Source organism: Cygnus atratus, chromosome 3 (assembly GCF_013377495.2).
Source record: "Cygnus atratus isolate AKBS03 ecotype Queensland, Australia chromosome 3, CAtr_DNAZoo_HiC_assembly, whole genome shotgun sequence".
Classification (NCBI taxonomy): domain Eukaryota; kingdom Metazoa; phylum Chordata; class Aves; order Anseriformes; family Anatidae; genus Cygnus; species Cygnus atratus.
The window spans coordinates 101,805,975-101,828,198 of NC_066364.1; the positions used below are offsets into that span (position 1 = coordinate 101,805,975).

The window sequence follows — 22,224 nt, forward strand, 5'->3', positions numbered from 1 at the left end:
AGAAAGGGATTCTGCGCTGTGCTTATGTAAGCACAAATATGAGGAAACCAACCGAAATGAAACAATAAGGGAACACTTGAGAACTGCTCCAAAATGTTCTTGGAAGTATATTTCTACCACCAAAGAAATCTCTTTTTTGATAGGACATGTATAATGGAAATTGTTTGATTTACTGTAACAATTATTCTTACTTTGCTCTGAAATGTCTTCTTTTTTTTTCTTTTTTTTTTAATTTTAAATCCTCCAACCTCTCCTTTCCTCATCCAACAGGAAGAACAAGCACGTAAAGCCAGCCGTAACCTCTGCCTAACCAGAAATATCACTGATCTCTGACAGCACCACACTTCTCTGTGACCAAACACAGCATGCAGTAAGGAGAGCGGGGGGGAAGAGATTTTCTTACCTTTACGTCCGAGAAGTAGGTTTTCAGCATGTTGGAACTTGGGTACCGGGTGTAAAAGAACATGAGCTTGGCCTTTTTCAAGTGGTTTGGTGACAAGCCTTCCTGCATGTAGGATTGAGTTAGTAAAGGAAAATGCTTTTCTCGAGAAGGCTGTTTCTGAGTGTGCAGAGCTCCCAAAGTGCCCTCTTACTGCTGCACTTCCCCAGCCTGCAGGAGAAATTAGTAACACTGAAACTGCTGCGCTGTCATTTTCTGTAACATACCAAAACGAGGTATGAGAGGACACGCAATGAAAACCCTGCGTTTCCTATCGGTTTTGGTCCTGGGTCTCGGGAATTTTCCAAGTTTACGGCTTGTGCACCAGATGTACGTTCACTTGTTGCTAAGGGAACAAATGCACGAAGCATGTGCCGCAGAAAACTTATCAGGAGCTTTTTCTCCCTCTCCTTTGCAATTCCAGCCAAAGTTTGTTTTTCTCTCCATGTTGTGCTGCTCGCACAAAACAAAGCTAGTGCATGTGCCTCGCACGCAGGTGCTGCATCGTTTTGAGTAATGTCTGCTACGGGCAGCGCGTTTCACCTGTTTCGTCCCTGCCTTAGCATCCTGAGTCACTCTCTCTAATCCCGTTACTGCTCTGCTTCAGCAGCTGCGTGGCTAATAAAAGCCAAATTTTCTGGGAGGCAGAGCCCCTCCGTCCCTGCAAACCAACCCAACTTGTCGCCTTCTGATTTAGCCGGTTAACTCCTCGGAGGAGGAAGCGGCATTTGGGGCTAAGTGATCGATAAATGCGGGCTAGCGGATCAATAAATGGCCACTTACCCTATAAGGCAGCCTATTTATCCTGGAAACATCATTACCTTTTAGATCTGTAAACAGAAGCAACGAAAACAGTTCCCAAGGGAATGTGAAGCTAACCATAACAATCTCGGCTTGCTGATTTTCTCCCGGCTTCTTGGCTCCCTTTTGTGCACTGCGCACGAGGACAGCTCTGGTCACATCTGTGCCGCAGGCTGGCCCTGCCATTTCCTCAGCAAATTAATGGCTTTATAATTTATCAGAAATGAAGATGCACGTGGAGAAAATCAATGTGGCCCCCACAAGGTCAATTAAGGGTTCTTCCCAGAAGCTTCTCTGAGGACTGTCTCTCCTAAACACAATTGTTGAAAATTTCACTCCCTTCACACCTGATGGCGGAGGAAGGCCAACCCGGAGCACAGGCACACTGCAGCCGCCGTGCCCCAGCCACCAGGCCGGGCACACGCTGGCACGGAGCATCTCCTGCCGGGCCTCAGTACCAGGAGCTCAGACGCATTTTTAGCAGCAGGCTACTGCTACCTGAGCTTTTTCAACAGAAGACCCTTTTCTCTAATTCGGGAAATTGACTTGAAACCCTCTCCTTTATTCTAGTGATAAGATTTGTTTTTAGATTGGAAAAATGTGGCATTAAAAAAAAAAGTCGTTGATAATATTAATTTAAAACCCTCTTATTATCTGGAAGTACACGGAGAATGGCTGAGCTGAACTTGCATTTTGTTTTAGATGCTTGCTGATTACAAAGAAGATAATTTATGACTGACATACTTCTTGTGCCAAGAAAAGAGTTGAAAGAACCTCCAGTTACCTCCATTAGACTGATAGAGAAGTCTAAAAGAGCATTACACTCTGCAGTGCCATCTGTCAAAATACGTAAGTGAAATAATAGTAGCAAGCTGTCACCTATTGCTTAGTGATAAGAGTTTTAGACAAACCAAAACTTCTACAACCAGAAATCCCTTTTGTTACATGATCGTTTCAGGGAAGCGACAGGCTGAGGGGGAACTTCACTAAGTAAAAGAAATAAAAATCCTAAGTCTCCCTAATTTGTGATTCCTCCGACACTGCCGACAGGCTGTTATCAGGTTTGGCATACCCTCTCTTTCAACGCGAGCTAAAAGATGGACTTAAACTTTCAAAAAAAAAGCTCCCATATTTGCTGGATTTAAGCATATTAGGCAGTTGTCTAAGCATTTTGATTTCTTTTGCATTAGGATTTTTAAATATTTTCTGCCATAATGCCAGGGGATATTGATATTGAATGAAACACGTATTAAAAGACGTTCTAAGACTCATATTCCCAGAAATCCATTTTCTATTAAAATTATACTCGTTCTTAAGCACTTGGCAGCCTTAAAGCGATATCAAATATGCAACCAATCTGTATATCTTGCTCCTAAGGTTAACGCTGTACTATGATAAAAGATCTGATCTGTGATAATCTAGCAAAAAATAGTTAATGACAGACTTAAGAGCTAAGAATTAGATAACCCATTGCTATTTCAGAAAAAAAACTGAACTGACCAATTGCTTAATTTCCTTTTTAAGTGCTTGGGCTGAAAAGCAACTGTTCTTCCAAGAAAGCACTAGCTGTTTCCAGGATACTTACACACGCACAATGACTCATGATGAAATAGATTCAGTAAACATACAGCTGTACTGAACACGAGCTAAGCCCCATTCAAGGCCAGGAAAGAAAACGAGCACAAATAAATATTAAGGAGGTAAAGGGAGGAGGGGTGCCGAATGGAACGCAAACAAGCTCTGTCCCAGCAGCTCATGTGGCTTGCCTCAATTCTCCCAGCTATAGCTTTGTGAAGACAGATGACATTCAATTCTATGGGTAATGCAAAATAGACAATAACTGCTGAAACTTGAGCCAGCTGCCAGGTGTAAAAAAAAAAAAAAAAAAAAGGAAAGAAAAAAAAAAAGGAGAGAAAGAAAAGATGATAAATCCATAAATTAATGAAAGACATCTGCTCAGGAACATAAAAGATCAGAGAAGCAGTGTACTGCAGCTGAACCTAAAGCAGTGTTCAAACAACCTGAGAGCTTCAGTGCTGTGCGCTTACACGGTGCGACGCAGCCTCACCTCACCCAGCAGCAGCAAAAAGGCAAAATGTTAAGAAATAAGAAGCGAAAGACTGGGAATTAAACCTATATGTGATCCTGTGTGTTTTTAACCAGGGAAGCAGAGAGGTAGTACTGCACTGCATTTGACTTATTTGCACTTTAATCCTCAGGGATAGCTCTCCTCTTTTGCAAAAAAAAATATTATTTAATGAAGACAATTTTTCACTTCTGTTTCTCTCAGCCTGAGCTCCCTGAAATGCTCTAGCAGGCTTTTCTATCCTATACACGCACGGAGCAGAAGGAAAAGAGGTAAGAATGGGCTGTATCAGGTAGAAAATCTGCACTGCCAAAGCCAAGCTGCTGCTTAAGTTACACCTCAGTTGCTCTCAATAAACAAAGCTCCAAATCGCTGTATCTCAAAGCATCTTCAAGACCCTCTGAAGAATGGGCCAGCTGGAAAGTACTCTTCTATCGCTCAGGTTTTATCAACAGCACAGTTATCCAGCTTGCTGTACAATCACTCATCTTTTTTTTTTTTTTAAGTTTAATTAGTTTAATTCTAGTCAGATGTAATAACTCCTCATTTCAAAATGTTGTAATTCGCTAATTACAGCTTTCACATATTGGGACTGTGAAACTCATTCCAGTTGGATTGGAATTCTGCTTAAAAATAAATAAATTGCAGAAAGTTTCACTTGTGTCCCACAGCCCTCCTGCCAGGGAGAACGCGCCAAACTTCTTCACCTTTACAGATGTCTTAACAGCACACAGGCTACTGTTGTGCTTCAATTTTGATCTATGCAAATGTTTTGGGACTGAACAAGGCTATTTTTCTTGAGATGCAAAGAGGATGCATGACAAAGGAAGACCGTGCAGAAAAACAATTGGCTGTCTGTTTCTTTCAGAATTTGAATAAAACTTAATATTTGATTAAACAGATTAGTTTGCAAAGATATAGACTGCATTCAGGACCAAGATGGGAATTCATGCTGCAGGTGCATCTTATCTTGTTTAGCAACATACGCAAACATTAACCGTTTCCTTCTGCAATTCAGCAAAGAAAGATCAGATGCATTTCACAGGCGTTGGTTAAAAAATAAAATAAAAAACAGGCTGGTGCAGTGTTTTAGCCTAGGACTAAAACCTGAACTTGGCTGTATCTGCTAGTCTTATGTTCTCGTCCTGGCTGTATTGTCCAGGAAAACAGATGTTGCTTTCTGCAGGGAAGAAAGATCTGCTTCTCCCAAGAAATATATTCCTTGTATATGCACACTCAACCATGTAAAATAAAAGCGCCACAACAGAACCTACCACAAACAAACCAACCTCCGTACTGCGCCTTTCCCTGGAAACTGCAAGCTACCTGGGCAAACGAGCCGCTGCTAGAAAACAAAAACACCCCCACAGCTGAACTGTACATCAGGGCACACGTCGTGTAGAAAGGCTCTTTAATAAATTTGTTTTCCCTAACAGGTCTGCATCCAGACAGCGCTTTCCCAAGGGCAGGGGAAGAAGCAAGGGCAAGGAGAGAGGCAGGAACTGCCCCAACGCTCAGCATTTCCCTGACTTAAGCCCCCGGACAGGGCTCTCTCAGCCCAGTTTCAGCAGGAGCAAGGAGCTCTGCTAAGGACTGCCAGTGGGGAAGGGCAGGAGAAAGGGGGAGAAATGGCAGGGGCAAGGCAGAGATGCTCCACAGGTGGAGGGGATCACCTGCTGCCACACAAACACTCCCAGTTCATGCACTTTCCCATCCCTTACAACTTCTCTCCCAGGATGGGAGAACTACTTTTACACCAAAATAATCAGTACGCCTCTGTATTGTTTGGCAGAGATTATTTAATTGCCCTGGCCTGAATCCTGCCCTCGGCTGCCACTCGTGCTGACCTCAGGACTGCTCTGCATGCATCCTCACTGTGTTTCAATGTGGAAGAATGATTTTCAGTTTGGACCTCCCAAAGTAACGGGAAGTAACTAAGAATGATGCTGCCTTCAGACTGACTCCCTTGTTTTGCCATACAGTATATAAGGCAAGGTGAAGATTTCCCTGCTGCTAACGCAGCAGAGAGATCTTCCTTCAGGAAAAAGGTCCCTCCAACATCACGTCCACCACCAGCTGGCTCTTGAAAACACCAACAGCTAAGGAAGGTGCTTTCAGAGCCTTTCTCCTACAGAAATGGCATTATTTACACTTTTATTATTTACACTTTTTTTTTTTTTTAGCCAAACACCATCAGACAGCAATGATTCTTCCCCCAGACTTGGTCTAGGTTTGATGGGAGACCTGCTGGGGTCCGGGGATGGGTGGTGGCCCTGCAGTGTCTGCCTCCATCCTGGTGGTGCCCACTGCCACAGGAGGGACCAGCCACACCAACAGGAGAAGCAGGCAACTCACAGGTCCCCAGCCCTGCTTGCACCCTTCCCACGTCCACAGTAAACATGCTGCAATTCCCCTAAAGCCACCAGAGCTGCTAATCGCCTAGAAGACACCCATGGTGGGGCATGTCCTCATGCATCTCCCCTCGCATGACAGCCCTGGGAATGGGACAATTTTCTTGGTGTCACTGCTGTTACCCAAGCTGGGGCAGAGTTATCCAGTCACAACTACTGCCATCAACTTGGGAACAAAATTATCTGCTTCTAAGGCTCTGTGCTTTTGCTGCTGCCTTTTGTTGGGGTCTTGGAGCATGGGAAAATGCCCATCTACTCTTCATTTAAAATCCTCAATTTTAGCATGGGGCACACAAGGCATTTTATTCACTTTTAATACAACTGTACTTGGAAGAAAAATCTTTTGACTAAAAAGCACATTAGGGGAGACGATGCAGTGAGTGGGAGGTGTTACTACTAAAAAAGAAAGAAAGAAAGAAAAAAACTTGGTGCTAGTTTCCAGGAAAAAAAAAAGACTATGTTTGAATTTGCCTAAATAAAAGCAGAGATGTATTTTTTTCTGCTAACCCCTGAGACCGAGCTAAAAAGACGGACTTTATTTTTTTTTTTTAGCAGGGGAAGTGTCCTGCAAATTTAATACAGCTGAAGTTTTATTTTTAATTGTTCTCTCCAGCTTTCCAAAATAATTTGCTTTGTGTATGTTAGGACAAAAGATTTCTGTGTATGGCTGAACAGAGGTTAATCATGCATAGCAGGCAGCTGCACCAGGGCTGAGGAGCAGATCTCTGGGTGGGGGAAAGAACTTGGTGCTGCCTGAATAGATCGGTACCTGGATCTTTTGTGCTTTATTTCCCTTACGTGAGAGCTGAAGACACACAAATGACCAAATGCTGTCTCTTTGTGAGCTCCAGCAAGGCCACCATTAACACAGGCTGTGTTTTGGGAGGGGAAGGAGGTGGACAAGCAGTGTTTTTGGATGGGGTCATCACCTCCTGACCAGCAGGAAGGGAAACCCAACCAGTCTAAAATGTTGGGCGGATGGGTGTCTCTTTTAATTTGGATGCTGTCGTTGAAGGAGGACCTCCAGTTACCACCCCGTGTTTTATTTCACCTGGCAATTTCCCTGCCTGCTCCTCCCACCAGTGCCCCCAGCCCGAATGCCCTCGGGACAGCCCCACGGGGTGGGGTGGGCCCAGGTCCTCTCCTCTGGACCATGAGGACCTCTCCTCATGGCCTCTGCAGGCCATGGGGCGACCTTCAGAAAAGGATATTGCACTTCCCGAGTAGGGCGAGATTTCGGACATGTCTTGCAGGTCGCCGCACTCGGACTTTATGAGGGACAAAGAGAGGCCTTCGGCGGCACTGGGGGGGTGCGCAGGTGAGCAGGGGTGGTGGTTCATGTGGTGCGACGACATCTTGGTCCTCAGACTGGTGGTCTCCCGGGTCAAGTCCAGGGACTCGGGGGAGGCGCGCTCTTTCCCCGGGAAGGAGGCCGACGGGGCGCCAAGGGGGCTCTGGAAGGGGTAGGCCATGAGGGGCAGTGGGAAGGGGTGGCGGAAGGAGGAGGTGGAGAAGCCGGCGGTGGCTGAGAGCGGGGGACTGGTGTAGCGAGGCGTGGTGGCCGCCGGCTGGCGGGGCCGAGGCAGGCTGGTCGGAGGAGTTCTTGCGGACGACAAGAGGCAGTGCTTCAGTCTGGTCGGTAGCGCCGGGCATAGGGACGCTGCCGAAAGTGTCGAGGGGGTTTGGAATGATGACATCCCCAAAGCACTGCAGGCGCTGGTTGGCCGTGTGGAAGTTGTGGTTCTCCCCGTTGACCGCGAACCTTGCCTGCGGGATCTGGAGAGGCGGGAAGACCTGAGGAAGCTGGCGGGAGGGCTTGGACGAGAAAACTTTAACCACTGTGTCCACAACTTGTGACATGGCGGTGTTCAGTTCCTGCTTCAGCGTCTCGGCCAAGTGTTTGCCTTCGGGATGGAAGGAATTTGGCCCTTGCTCCTTCTCCTTGGGACCTTCTCTTTTCGGCTTGTTCTCTGCGATCTCCTGCTCCCGGATGAGGGCCCGGGCCCGGTCGATGAATTGCCCGGGGTCCAGCTCGCACATCTCGTTGTCCGACCTGCCAACAGAGTCCCCAGCCCGGGCGTCCATGGTTTCAGAGCGCATGCTGTCTTCGGACAGGTTGCCATCTTCATCATTTTCAGAGTCGGTGCTGTCGTAGATCTGGTAGAACTTCTCCTGCAGCTGGCGCAGCTGCTTCTGCATGTCCTCCAGCTGCTGCTTCAGCTGTCGGCGCTCCTCTCGCTTCTGCTCCTTCCTCGCTGAAACCAGCTGCTGGAAACTCTGCTGCTGCTGCTGAGGCAGCTTTTGCTTGCGTTTGTTTTCTCGGTAGCTTTCTCGGGGACTTACGGACTGCGGAGCTATTTCTCTTCGTTTTCATTGCCCCTTAATGCCACGCTGGGGGAATGGCTCATACCCCGAATGATATTCTCAACCCGGGCGCGTTTAGCTCTCAGGTGCTCGTCGCATAACCGATCCACATCAAACTGGCTCATAGTCGGCCTGCCAAAAGGGGAAAGACACTCTTGGGGGCTGTCTCTTGAAGAGTTGCTGCATACATCCTCCTGATGTACTTCTGAGCCTGTACTAGAGAGACCGCTGGCTTGGAAACTGGGCTCTGTGCCACCATTTTTGTTCATGTTATTTTTCAACAGCTGGGAAATTATGGTTGCTCCTGGAAAAGGCATCATGGCATCTTCATACGAGTTCGCCCTCTTCAGCAGCTTGCGGAGTACATTTGACTTTTCCCCATCTGCATGCTGCACCACTGAATACTCAACATCCTGCTCTGAACCTTGGGGATTCATGGCACTAAAAAACGTCGCTCTTGCCTTTGCAAAAAATGCAGATGCTGTCCCTACCGTCCTTTTCACTCCAATGTCAACTCTTCTTCTCTTGGTTTGCCTGCTTAAGAGGGCTGTGCTGTCATGGTCAGGCATCACTGGACTGTTATTGTGCCATCTTCAAAAGCTTGTCAGCTGGGCTCAGCTCAAGAATCCTGGGACCCTGGCCAACAGAACAAAAGGACTGATGAATCATTTTCTTTAAATTTCTCCAAATTTCCTGACCTCAATCCTGAATAAAATGCAAAATGCATAGGCTCTGGGATTTATGGCACATTACAATTATTGCAATTTATTATGCACTCTGCTTGAAATGAAACATTTTTAAATATTTCTGCTCCACTGGTTTAAGATGGATTAAGATTTAAAAAAGCAAAAACTGCTTAAGCACCAGTAATATGATTCTCTTGCACAAATGCCTAAAATGATACTGTTTATCTTCAGAAGAAAGAGTAGATTAGAAGAACACAGCCTCTGACAACCAATTGATTAAATTTAGGGCATTGAGATACATGTTACAAAAGAAGATGAAAGTACTCCTTATTTAAGATTTATTGTTAAAACAAGAAATTGTATAAAATTTGGATTAAAAAAATTCAATTGCGATGTAAAAACAGTAATTGTTGTTTTGTATTTTAAAGAGAGATAAAACTGGTAAATAAACATTCGAAGGTCAGAACAACAACTTTCACTTAATTGTAGGCAGGATTGTATACGTGCATGTGAAAGGCAGAGAAACAGAGATGCATTTATGCTTACAACGTAGGGGAAAAAAAACTCTCTTAAATCATTAGGGAAACATTTCTTCAGCAAGGCAAAAAATGCATTAAAACATTTTACGGCCAGGATTATAATATTTACATAGATGTGATCAAATAAAAGCCAAAATGTAGTTCGTTAACACAGCATCGTATGTACCAGTGACTAGCCACGACAGTGTTTTGAATTCCCCGTACGTTCTTCCCCTTTTCTTAACTTACGTTCTCCAAGTAAGCCTCACTACCAAAGCCTGAACATTTTGTATTTTGCACACTGAACTACTCGACATTAAATTTTTCACAGAGCAGAAACGAGGCATGTTCAGTGCCACATCTCTCTGCTTTGGAAAAATCTCCAAGAACAGCATCTCAGATGCCCAGTGAAGCCCTTCTTACGCGTGATATTTTGAATACACAGAATCTTATTTCCTGTGACATGCAGAAAAGATGAGAAAAAATATGGAAAGATGAAAGTAGTAACATCAATCAACTGCGTGAGAAAAGAAGATACCTCCTCTTTATATGAACTCTCATTGTTTCCCAGGAACTCAGCATAAAAAGATAACACACTTCCTTGCATTTTGTAAAAGGCTCTTGACATAATTTGTGACTTATTAACTAGTGATGCTAAACTCACATTACACACAAAGCTCTGGACGCTCTTTACCATTTCTTAAAATTTAACATTCAGTAAAATTAAAATATTTTTCATGCGATGCTTATCTAATATTAAATTTTACATTTGCTTAACAGAGCACAATCTTCACAATAACAGGGTATATTGCCAAAGGCAGCATGCAGACTTTTTGGAATTGCTCCCATCTCTTTCGGTTCACCTGTAAAAACATCTACGTGCTCCCTAGGACTGCATCTGTGGCTAGTTTTAAAGAATGACTACCCATGCAAATAGGCATAATTTCAGCATGAAATAATCTGTAAAATCAAGACAGTAGTCAATGCTTAGTTTGCAACCAAGATGAAAAAAAAAAAAAAAAAGGAAAAAAAGCTTTTAATACTTAGAAACATTATGTTTATTCTGCAGCTTTTGCCCACGTATTCTGGATGTACTAAAAGAATTTTCAGAGATTTGGTGTCACAGTTATGCAAGAGATGTGATGTTTGTTTTTGTTACTGGCTCCTTGCATAGAGGAAAGCAAAGAATGATAAAAGTAAAAAAAATGTCATGAATTCAGATGGGAAATCCAGAGCCTCACATCATTACCAGGACACTGCCTTCACAGATCGCTCCTTATCACATTAGAAAGTGGAGTTGGGAGATCTGACGATAACAACACGGTAGCAAGGAGCTCTATTGCAGGGGCCCAACTGTACCACCTGCATGCCAGGTAGCATCGCACCCCGCAGGCAACGCTCCTGAGTCCATGGCATGCTCGAGTACCAAAATCCTGCTACCTGCCAGTGGCAGAATCAGGCCCTGCTGGGCAGTACGCGTTGTGAAAACCCATCTCCTGCTTTCTTTGAATTACTGCAAAAGGAGCAGGCTTTGGCTCTAACAACTATATCTTCCTTTAAAAAAATGGGAGGAGTTGGGTTTTCAGAAGGGTCGGTTTATAAGTGAGGGGCCAGGTTGGCAGGGATGGGAAGGGGTGACACGCCACCCCAGTTGTTCAGCAGGAGATACCAGCGCAGTGTGAACCATGGTCAAGGTTGACCTTCCAGTCTAGTGGTGTTCATTTGAAAGCGATATAAACTAATTGCAAGATAACTGTAAGAGCTCTTGCGTGCTGCCCGTACGATACTCTGAAGGCATTCTGCGTAAAGACAGCAGTTGCCAATAGGAAAAAAAACAACCAGCACCGAAAACCTTCGTGCCTTTCCTTCCGTTTCTGCAGTCAAGCTCTACTTGACTAAGATCCAGCAGTACGTTCCCACACTCGCACCAAAAACCTCATGTCAGGTTCCCAGTTTTGCACGTTTCCCAGCAAATTCAGGTGCCTGAACGCTGTTTCCCGCTCTCTTGCCCAATCCCAACCAAGGACACGCATGGGGAGGGCTCGCTGTACCCTTGAGTCAGCAGCTCAGGAAATAGGCTGTCCTGCGCCAGGTTGGAAGGTCATTGCCACGCATCCTTCCTCCGCAGTGTCCATCTTCCTCTCCCTGAGCCCCCGCACCAACAGGCATGCAGCAGGAGGTGCTCTGCAGCGGTGCCCCCTCCTTCCCTCGCTGGAAGCACCAGAGGTATCATGCCCTTAACCGAGGCATTAAGCAATATCCTCCATTTGCCCTGGTGTTACACTGAGCCTACAGCCTGCCAGCGTTAAGGCTTGCAGCCCTTTCGGCTCATAGATGAGAAAAACTTCTACTTTAGCCTGGCACAACGGAATGGACGTCAAAAGGCCAGTTGGTATTTTGGTCTTGGAGGACCAAAAGCAGTTCAGACCCCAAGGGAAGTGGAAAGCCCCCTACAGCGGGATGCAAAACTCCAGCCACGGCTGGGAAAATGCGATATTTTGGTGAGATTAGAGCTGGGTAAATAGGGAAGTCTTGGAAAAAAAGACATTTAGGAAGTTTGTGTCCTTTACATGGTACCAGTACTTTGGCCACGTATTGTCTCAAAACCATGTTTCATACACCTACCGTCTCTGGACAGCTATCCAGAAATACACACTTAGAAAGACAGCTTAGATCGTCAAGGTCTATGTACAAATCTTTAGGAGCCCCATTTCTTTCAGAGATACACAGCTTGAAATTCTTGATGGTTAAATTTGCTTTATAGGTCACTTTTAATGCTCCTTGCTTACCAAGGAGTATTATGTTAAATTTACTCTCCACATCTACAGCCTCAACTCGCATGGTGCAGCTTTCTCAGAAACCGAACGCTTTCCATTCCCATGCAACTCAAAAATACAACAAAGGCCTCAGCACGTTCTAAGTCCACCCAAAAACATACCATGCATTACTGTATTTGCAAAATTACTTCTGAAACTTTTGTTTAAGGAGACTTGATTAAAATGCAGCTATGAATAACTTCTTAATAGCACAGTGGCTACAGGCATGGGTTTATTTCATATCCATGTGATATGCACTGACATATTAACTGGAAACAGATTAATTTCTAGGTACCGCAGAGTTCCTGTTCCCAAACCTTTAGCTAGAATGGTATTTAGAAAGGAATAGGACATCAGGTATTTAACCGCACTCATTACAAAGAGATCAATTTCTGTAATCAATTTTATTAACTCATCTACAAAGGTGCTGATCATTTTCTCCCATATTCATTCATACACCTATGAGATATAACGGGGATTTAATTTCAATCTCACCCTACTTAGCCGCTCTGAAGGAACTCGGTCTAACCTAACATGCTCAAGTGATAGGCAAACAGCCATTGTATTCACAGCAGTGAAGTGCTAAACTTGACAAATATTCACTGGTGAATGCAAGGAGCTATCAGTTTATAGAGCTGAAATCGGTCCTATCTTTTCACAAGCCAACGACTTTCTTCGGTCCAGCGTCTGCCTGCTTGATGTCAGCCCATCACGCCAATACTACACGAGGAATTTACCATGCTTCTGCTAACAGAAATATTTAAATCTTTCGCTCTAAAGCACTGCACTGGGCATGGCTTTGCCAGAAGCAGCCACGAAGAGCAGGACAAAAATTATTCCAGTCAAAAGCATTTACCACACAAAACCACAGCTAATATCTGAAGAACAGATGACACGCGTTCACCATAAGTCTGATCAACGTTAAAATCACTTCAGCAGCTAAGGAGAAAGTACCACCTTTTCGTACGGTTTTGGCACAAGTTTTCTTGGGAGAAAGGCTTATCTAACTCCCTCAGCTGAGACATGCCATAAAGCACCATGAAACAAGGCAGAAACAAATAGCAGCAACAACTACTTCGTTAGGATTTCCCCATAACAAGAGGTAAAAATCAGAATGTGATTTCCTTGAAAATTACACTACCTGCTCCTTAGCATGCAACAGAGAAGCCAGCAGGGCCCAATCCCGCAACGTCTTCAGCAAGTCCTGCGAATGCTCCACATCCTCAGCTCCCATCGACTACAGCACACACTGACAGAGCTCTCTAAGAGGAGGTGTTCGGCATCTCATTAGTCCTGGCCTTTATTTTGGGGAGACGCACAGCCCTCCACCAACTATCTGCGCTCCGCACTGCCTGGGGAAACAGATTCCTTCAACGAGAAAAAGAAATCGAGCCGTTCATGGTGCAAACTGAAAACGTTTCCCTCCTACCATGCCAGCTTGGTCCTTGTTATTTCACTCGTTATGAAGAAAATAACTCACGTGGACTCCGTGCAGAGACAATACTGAAACGGTTGCAAGACAGATTCCTACTGCAAACTCAGCCCAAGTTCTCCAAAGGTTTTCTCCCATGCTCCACAATGCCGTTAAATCAGAGTCCTTGAATTAGTTAACCTAGCAGTTAGTCTGCACTTTGAGACAGAATAAATCATTATTCAGGGAACTACAACCGGCAGTATTTACAATTCTGCCCTGAATCAAATTAAACTCCAATTTCCAAACCTGTCCAATCTTACGACTGCCTTAATTTATCAGTCAATCATAAAAAAAAAAAAAGAGAGAGAGAGAAGTCGCATGAACCGGGAGGCCTCCGAGCTCAGCTGGCAGGAAAGTCAGCTGGAGGCACTGCCGGTGCCATTCGGCCAGCGGGATACAGCTCTCGGAATAATTTCATGGGGAGCTGGCAGCAAAAAGTCTCTACTTTGGAGTTTTTACCTCGGCTCGGCTCCTGCGGCGTCGATCTTCTATCCACCCCCCGAGCACCACCGAGCACCTCCCGGCCCGGGATACCTCGGAGAAAGGCCAAAAAGCACCCAAAACGAGCAAGAAGGGGCCGCGGAGGCTTCAAACTTTCCCTGATTGACGGCTTGCTCGCAACCCAACCGAGGGGAGAGGAGCGGGGAGGGGGCTCGGGGGCGGGCAGCGCTCGGCGGCGGGGGGCGCAGCGCCGCGGGCATTGCACGGCTCGGCCCCGCCAGGTGCTGCCCCCTGCTCCCCCCCCCCCCCCCCCCGCATTTTTTTCCTGGAGCAGCGGAGACCCCCGCCCGTTCGGCCGGAGGTTTAGCATCCTCCAGCCTTGCCGGGGACCCCTTCCCCGTCGGGGCTCCGCAGCCCGCCTCGGTTTTGGGTTCTCCCCGCCGCGGGGTGCTGACCCCAAAGCCTCCCCCCCCCCCGCCCCCCCCTCCCGCGCTGTAGCTCCGTTTGAACGCATGGCAAAGTGCTTCGGGGCGCTCGGGAACCGTAAAAACGTTCAGGAGGATCTCCGGCAAAACCTAAGGGAAAAAAAATAACCCACCGCCCCCAATGGAATAAACAACCCCAAACAAGCAAACAATCAGAAAGTAGCAGCAACCCGAGCGCTCGGCCACACCAGGGCTCCTATCCCGCGCCTCGCATCCCATCTCCCCGTGTGCTCGCTACCTACCGCTCCAATCCCATTTTCTCCGCATTTGCCCAATTCGCAGCTCGTCCCACCCTTGGAAATGACAAAGTGATCGCAACGAGGAGCAGACTAAGAATAATAATAAAAAAAAAGTCCCTGCCCTTCCCGGCCGGGGTTAAAAAGGAGAAGTAACGACATGCAAACGGCAGGCAAATGGGAAGGGACAAAAAGAGCGGCGGCGATAATAAACAAGACAAAGGGGAGCCTCGGAGCACCCGAGCAGGAGTTGGAGGCAGGGGATGGGGAACTTCGGCGGGGAGCAGGAGGAAGCCGGGACCACGAAGAAGGAGCCCGAGAGCCGCCGCATCTCCCGGCCCCGCCGAAGCGCCCCCGAGCCGCGGGACGAGACAAAAAGGAGCCCCCACGGGGGCGAGGGGGGTCCCGCGGCGGGGACCTGCGGCCGCCCGGTGGGAAGTCGGGGAATGGGGAGCGGGGTTTGACAGGGGGGCTTGTCCACACCCCCCACACACTTCCCTTCCCCGGGTCATCTAAAGCAGCCCCAAGTGGGAATTAAAACAAAACAAAACAAAACAAAACAAAACAAAAAAAGGAGAAAGAAGAAGAAGCAAAAAGAGAAAGAAAAACGAGAAAAATAGAAGGAAAAAAAATAGAAGGAAAAAGATGTAGGAGAAGGGAAAAATAGAAGGAAAAAATAGATGGAAAAGAAATAGAAGAAGGAAAAAGAATAGAAGAGGGGAAAAGAATAGAAGAGGGGAAAAGAATAGAAGAAGGAAAAAAGAAATAGAATAAGGTAAGAGAAGAAAAAAGAAATAGCAGAAGGAAAAGAATAGAGGGGAAAAAATAGAAGGAAAAAACAGAAGAAGGAAAAAAAGAAGAGGGAAAGCAGGGGCTGAGGAGAGAGGGAGAGGATACTTACTCGGTGCAGAGGCGACGAAACTGAGCCTCTCTTTTTTTTTTTTTTGCCGGTGCAAAGAGAGAGAAAGGGCGACGCGCACATGCACGGCGCGCCCGCGCCCCGCTCGCTCACACGCGCGCTCGGAGCAGCGCCGCTGCTGGGGGCTGCGGGGGCTGCGCGGGGCTGCGCGGGGGAGTGTGCGGGGCCGTGCGGGGCTGCGCGGGGCTGTGCGGGAGCGTGCGAGCGTGCGGCGCCGTGTGTGCGGCGAGTGTGCGGGAGCGTGGCGGGGCAGGGCTGGGCAGGGCTGGGGCTGGGCTGGGGCTTGGGGCAGGGCTGGGGCTGGCCGAGCCGAGCCGAGCCTGGCCAAGCCGAGCCGCGCCGCGCCGAGCCGGGCGCTCCGCACCGCCCCAAGATTTACTTTAAGACACAGCTGAAGGAAACAGGAAGACCCGACGTCACGCTCCGAGTGACGTGGGCCCGGCCCGGCGCCCAATCGGCAGGCTCCTTGGGCCGGGGGGGGGCCGGCGAGAATTTGGCAGGAGCCGGGGGAGGGCTCCGGGGGGGCCCCGACACCGCCCCGGTCCCCCCCCGCCGGCCGGCGGCGTGGGGCGCGCACCTGCGTGGGGCCGAAAACTTCGCCCGAAGTCGGCCCCTGGGGCGAGGGGGCGAGGGGGGGGCGAGGGGGGGCTCCGTGGGGGATGCCCGGGGGTGTCCGGGGGTGCTGCGTGTGCGCGGGGGGGTCCACGCGTGTTTCCAAGCGTCCTCGCGCCCCGCCGCGCTTGTGCCGCGCGTGGGGCAGCGCGATGGCGAGCGGGGCTCGCCGGCGCTCTGAAAGTTTGGGGCAAGTGGCAGCCACCCCGAGGCGGCTGCCAGCCGGCTCCCGCTTTAAAATCGATAGGGGGAAAATTAAATTCTTCTTCTTATCGGCTCTCAGCGGCAAAAAGGAAGGATGCTCCCGGCCGGGCCGGCAGCGCAGCGCCGCGGTGTGCGGGCAGGGAGCGCCCGGCTGCTGCCGCTGCGGAGCCGAAATTTGGCCCGGGGGGCGAGGGCAGGCACCGCACCCGCGGCTCCGGTTGGCTTCCCCCCTCCCCCCGGCAGCCCCCCGACCGCTTTTCCCCATCTGGGGCTCCGGAGCGGAGCCCCCCGGCCGGCCCCACGCGCAGGGTGCGCGCAGGGTGCCGGCACCCCCTGTGCCTGCCCCGGGCACGGGCACCCGACGGCCGCAGGAATTTGGGACCCCAAAGCTGCCCCCCAGCCGGGACCAGGCTCCCTCTTCCCCAGCGGGACCGGGGTCACGTGTGGGGCCACAATTCCCCGGGACAGGCTGCGGGGGGGTGCTTTTAGGGGGCACCTTTAGGAAAAAGGGGTGCTGAGCCCCTGGCTGGGTCCCCACGCGTCCATCGCGCCTTGCCAGGTGCCAAATTCAGGCTCCCCTTGTAGCCCTAAGTGCTGCAGGGGCTGCGGAACAAGGGTGCAGAAGTGTGCCTGGATGCGGGGGGAGATAGGCTAAATCTGGCGGGTGAGTGACTCTCCTGAATTCTTTCCTTTTTTTTTTTTTTTTAAAGGACACCGGGATTTGTGCAGAGGTGAAGCTGAATGGTGCAAACTCAGATATATAATAACTAACTGCCTCTGCCAGTGGGCTCGTCACCACCGGGGCTCAACTTCGCTTCAACTGCCGCTGGTTTGCTCGAGGCGGAGGAAAGAGAAACTGAGGCACTGCGGGTGCAGCTGCGTCCCCAAGGTGAAGCAGCCTGGGTCCCTTGCACGCCCCCTTCCACCTGGATGCTCACAGACCCTATGTCTCTTTCTATCCCAGAGGACAGGCAGCCTTTTAAGGAACTCAAGCTGATGTTTCGAAGCCCAGCAGTAAAATTAGTCCCCCACCCACCGGAATCATAGGCCTGGTGATGGGGCAGGCTCCTGGTGCTGCGGGTGGGTGCACAGCTGGTGGCCCCTCGCTGCCCCACAGCCCCCCAGCCAACTGCACACAGGGTCCCGGCAGTAAGCTGAGGTCCCATGTCCCCTTGACAAGTGATAGATCTCAAGTAGCCTCCCATAATGTCTGTTTCCTGAATTTTGAACCTCTCCCCCCAAATTAATTCACATTAACAAAGTTTGGATCCATAGTCAGGGGGTGCGGGCTCTCTTCTCCTGCCCCGCCGCCACCAACTAACGCTTGGTGTGTCTCCAGCTTCAGACCCAAATACTGCATTTCCTCCAGATACTGGGGTCATCAGGTCTATGTTCAGCCAGCTGTGAGCTTGGCCCATCAGAAATAAATCCTCCTCCAAATTTTGGTACCTCTGACTAGAAAACGTTCACTGCAAGCTGACAGTTTTCTCTGTGTGTATTTCTTTCTTCAAGGGGAAAAAGCAGACGCAAGAAACTTGGGAAAACTTTTGAAATGTGTCCATGGCCATGGGTGATTCCTCTGTCCCTTTGCAGTATGACAAGAAAATTGGAAGTGACAAGGGTTTATTGTTGGGACTGCCTTTTCTTTGATCATTTTCCTTGCTCTGTCTGCTCACAGCAAATGAAGTAAAGAGCTGTGAATGCATAGCAGGTTTTCTTTTCTTTTTTTTCCTTTTTTTTTTTTCTCTTTTTTTTTCTTCCTAAGGGGTGGGGAAGGTCCAAGCACTTTCATGCGCAAAACAAACAAAAAACTAAACAAACCCACAACAACAAAGGCATGATTCTTCTCTTATTTACACTGATGTTAATTCAAAATAACTCTACTGATATCAATAGATCATCAGCAGCATGGTGTGTGAGAAAGTGGAGAACCTTTCCTCAGCTCCCTTCATCCTGGCTCCTCCTTCCAGAAAGGAAACCTTTGGAGGAAAATGCCTTTAACCTGGAGCGTAAATGAAGAAGTTGGTATTGATGGAAACAGAATTGTTAAAAAAAAAAAAGAAAAAAAAAAAAGGAAAGAAAACCTCCAGAGAAGAGAAAGTGAACTAAACTAATCCTATTAAACGTGGTAGCATGTTTCTGTGCAGTGCGCTGAGAGATTAAGCACAGGAAAAGGGATAAGTGCTGCTTCAGTTTCACTAAACTAATGTGACAACTTGTCATTGGAAATCTTTACAGCTTGTTAGCAGATGACTAGCTGATTCAGATATGTTTTCTACCATTTCCTTTGTGTCTGGGGTGGTGTTTTTTCTTTCCTGTTCCTTTCTTATCCATACTGCTCTATTCTGCTTTTTAATCCTTCATGTCTCCTTCAAGTCAAAACATTTAACTTGCTTTAATCAATATTTTGTTTTGAAGATGTCCCTTGACCTTTTGTTTGTTCAAATTAACCTTCAAGGGCACCTCATTCATTCATTAACCTCAGTGGGATGCCGTATCCCTCGGACATGGCATTTTAGGATGCATAAAACATTTATGAACATTTAGAGATACTGTAGTGAATGACTGTAATGCTGCTGCTAATACTACTACTTCTACTAATATATTTGCCCTTTCCTTTCCTTTCCTTTCCTTTCCTTTCCTTTCCTTTCCTTTCCTTTCCTTTCCTTTCCTTTCCTTTCCTTTCCTTTCCTTTCCTTTCCTTTCCTTTCCTTTCCTTTCCTTTCCTTTCCTCTCCTCTCCTCTCCTCTCCTCTCCTCTCCTCTCCTCTCCTCTCCTCTCCTCTCCTCTCCTCTCCTCTCCTCTCCTCTCCTCTCCTCTCCTCTCCTCTCCTCTCCTCTCCTCTCCTCTCCTCTCCCTTGGCTCTCCCCCCCACCAAAGGCATGATTGTTGAGTACATGGAAAAAAACATTTTACAACATTAAAGGAAGACTGTTTAGAAAAGGAAGGCCCTGCTGAGGTGTAGAGGAAGCCTGTTTATTAACACTGGACACCTCTTATCTCAGGCAGCTCCAGATGGATGTCCCCTTGGCAATTCCCACTCTGTGCCAAGTGGGGTTAAGCAGGGTAACCACCTTGATGTGGGCTGGTGATCACCAGGGGATCATCGGCTCCTTCAGAGAGAAATTTAGCAGAAACCTGGGGTGGGGGAGGGAGAGCCATCAGGCTCCAGCATAAGAAGCTTGCACGTGGCCAGATTTACCTTTTGTGGCTGTAAATTGCTTGCTGCCTGGGACAGAGCCAGGTTTTGATTGAGAGATAAAGTAGTTCAAATCTGTCAATAATTAACTGTCACTCAATTAAGGGTTTCTTAACAAATTAGCACTTGGTAGCACCTAAGGTGCAGGTTTTTTTCATGGGAAAAGGCTGACGGAGTGACATTGGCCATTAAGCCTGCCTGCCCACTGAGTATCACCTAATGTCCTGCTCAGTTTTAACACCACTGTGCAAATCTGGGGAACTGGTTCCCAAACCCTGCTTCTGCCAGGTTGCTTTTAAGATTAACCATTTGTGCCTTTCCAGGAGAGGCAATGCAGGATGGGGCTGTATATAAGGGCGATAGAGGTAGCTTTGATGCCCCTTTGGTAGCAGACATTTTGCCGGTTCCCTTTCATCCCCTTCTGAACCAGCAACACTGTGGGCATGTCATCCCCCTCTTTGCCTTCATTGTCCCTTCAGAAATCATAAGTGAATGCAGTCTGGGCGACGTGATGCTGGACAAGAGTTTAAAAACAACATATAAGATGCTCTCCAGGTGGTTCTTCTTGAACAGAGACCTTGAGGATGCACACTTGTCTTGTGCCAAACCTCATCCCAATGCAGCTTTCTTTCTGTTAATCACATCAGAAGAACTGCCAGAGAGTGACCGCTCTCAGCCCGTGCCACCCTACCACGGCTCAAAGATCTCAACTGTTTTAGCAGCCTCCATGGGGAGGGGTTAGAAGCACATAAAAAGTACCGTGGGCTGCCCTGTCTTTTCTAGCAGTGGTGGTAAAAGTCTTAAGAAGTTTAAAGTCGTAAAGCAGGAGAAGAGGAAGCACGTTTGGTAGTGTAAAACCCTACTCTACCCCGCTGAATAATCAAATCTGGTATCAAACAGGAAACGTCATTTAATTTTATAGACTTTCTTTTGGTTGGTTGGTGTTTTTAAGAGAGGGGAAGATATTTCTGTAGAGGGATTTTAACCTGGGGAAAATGATTTTGATGATTTGTGTGTGTGTGTGTGCTGAATGAATTTATTTTTACATTATACAGCCACAGCTTTAAGGAGCTATCTTCTCTAATAAAAATCATTCCTGGTATTTTCAGGGTGCATATTATCTGTCACCACTAAGGACACAGTCCTGCCAGGCACTGAGGGACAATTTTTTTCCAGGACATAGATGCACCTAATAACAATTTAAAACAATCTCAAGGGCTACACTGTGAATTTTAAGAGCGCAGGTGGCTGGATGTGTTGTAAAGTCCTGAAAAAGCCAATGGGTTTAGGAGCCTAGAGCAGAACGTAGGGTGAGTGTAGGTGTATGCAGCTTGTCCAGCCCAGGAGATGTGCTCCTTGGTGCTTCAGTGCCATCTCCGTGCCAGGGCAGCCCCTCAGCAGGCAGCAGAGGACTGGGGTAGCTGGGGGTCTGCCAGGAGCCAGGACATGTGCTTTCCCCATGCCTACTGGCTCCAGCAGAAATCCACTCGGTACTGCTTTCTTTGCGAGATGTCCTCATGGTGGTGTCAGTTCCCATCTTTCATAGGACAGCCTACAAGTGAGGGTGCCTAGCCTAAGGGCGGGAAATTTGCCTTTAACACTTTCCTCATCCTAAAGCCAGGCAAAATCGAGGCTCTCTTCTCCCACAAAAAGTGCCCCAGCCACCGGGCTGTGAGATGGGATGATCCTTTCCCCTCCTTTTGGGGTTTTGCCCTGCTGCAGCAAGGAACCAGATTATCACAGGGCTCAAACAAGAAAGGAATGAGCCTGAGTTTGTGAAAGGTGAATGAACCGGGGGGGGGGGGGTGTGTGTGTGCGGTGTGTGGCGCTCTGCTCTGCACCCAGGATTACATACTTTACCAGGGGAGGACACAGGAGTCCCTTAGTCCAGGTGATGTGCATTCCCCTGGGGCATGGTCTTGGTGGTGCCCCTCTGCCAGCAGCCTGGGGTCCGCTCTTCTGGGCTGCACAGCTTCCCTGCAGTGGGTGGAGGATGTCACAGCAGCAAGCACGAGGGCACTAACATCTCCTGCGGGTATTAGCCTCGAGTAGCTGAGCCAGAAGTACCTTCATCACGTAAACAATTAATCCTGGGGTGCCCTGCGCTGCCTCCGGAGTTACTGGGAGTTACCAACGGCTCGCACTCTGCAGCGGCAGGGCGAAAATAATGTAGGTGCCTTTTTCTGGAAAGGAAATACATCCTTGACATAAAGGTCAAATGGCATTTATAACAACATTAATAATTTCAGAGCATTGCGCTATTGGATTCTAGGAATGATTAGACCTACTTGGCAATGCTATTCAGTTGCTTTTGCAAGAGAAATACACTGTTTACCTCCTGAGAGATTCATAAGGAAAAAAAAATCCAATCTATATCAATGAGTAAGATATTTTCCTTACCAGAGATATTGATTTAAATATTGACTTCACTGCTGGAGGTTTATTTCACTCTGTGCTTCAGATACTCATTGTCAAGTGACATGTGTTTTATGTACTAATAAAAATGCGATTTCTGGCACAGTCATCTTATCTG

At 47.9% G+C, this 22,224-nt stretch overlaps 1 protein-coding gene and 1 long non-coding RNA gene across 2 annotated transcripts in view; one reads left to right on the forward strand and one right to left on the reverse strand.

Moving 5' to 3' along the window:
* The window catches only part of PROX1 (prospero homeobox 1), a 43,905-nt gene extending 28,112 nt beyond the window's left edge, over nucleotides 1-15,793 (reverse strand). Inside the window, 5 exon segments of the mRNA XM_035558675.2 lie at nucleotides 404-511; nucleotides 6,949-7,272; nucleotides 7,274-8,103; nucleotides 8,106-8,737; nucleotides 15,659-15,793. Of these exon segments, the coding sequence (XP_035414568.1) occupies nucleotides 404-511; nucleotides 6,949-7,272; nucleotides 7,274-8,103; nucleotides 8,106-8,670 (1,827 nt within the window). The 5' untranslated portion in view covers nucleotides 8,671-8,737; nucleotides 15,659-15,793.
* A 367-nt stretch (nucleotides 15,794-16,160) lies between these two features.
* Nucleotides 16,161-18,190, forward strand: LOC118255863 (uncharacterized). Its single transcript, XR_004781053.2, has 3 exons — nucleotides 16,161-16,281; nucleotides 17,203-17,381; nucleotides 18,005-18,190. It is a non-coding gene; the product is annotated as an uncharacterized LOC118255863 (long non-coding RNA).
* The last annotated feature ends 4,034 nt before the right edge of the window (nucleotides 18,191-22,224 follow it).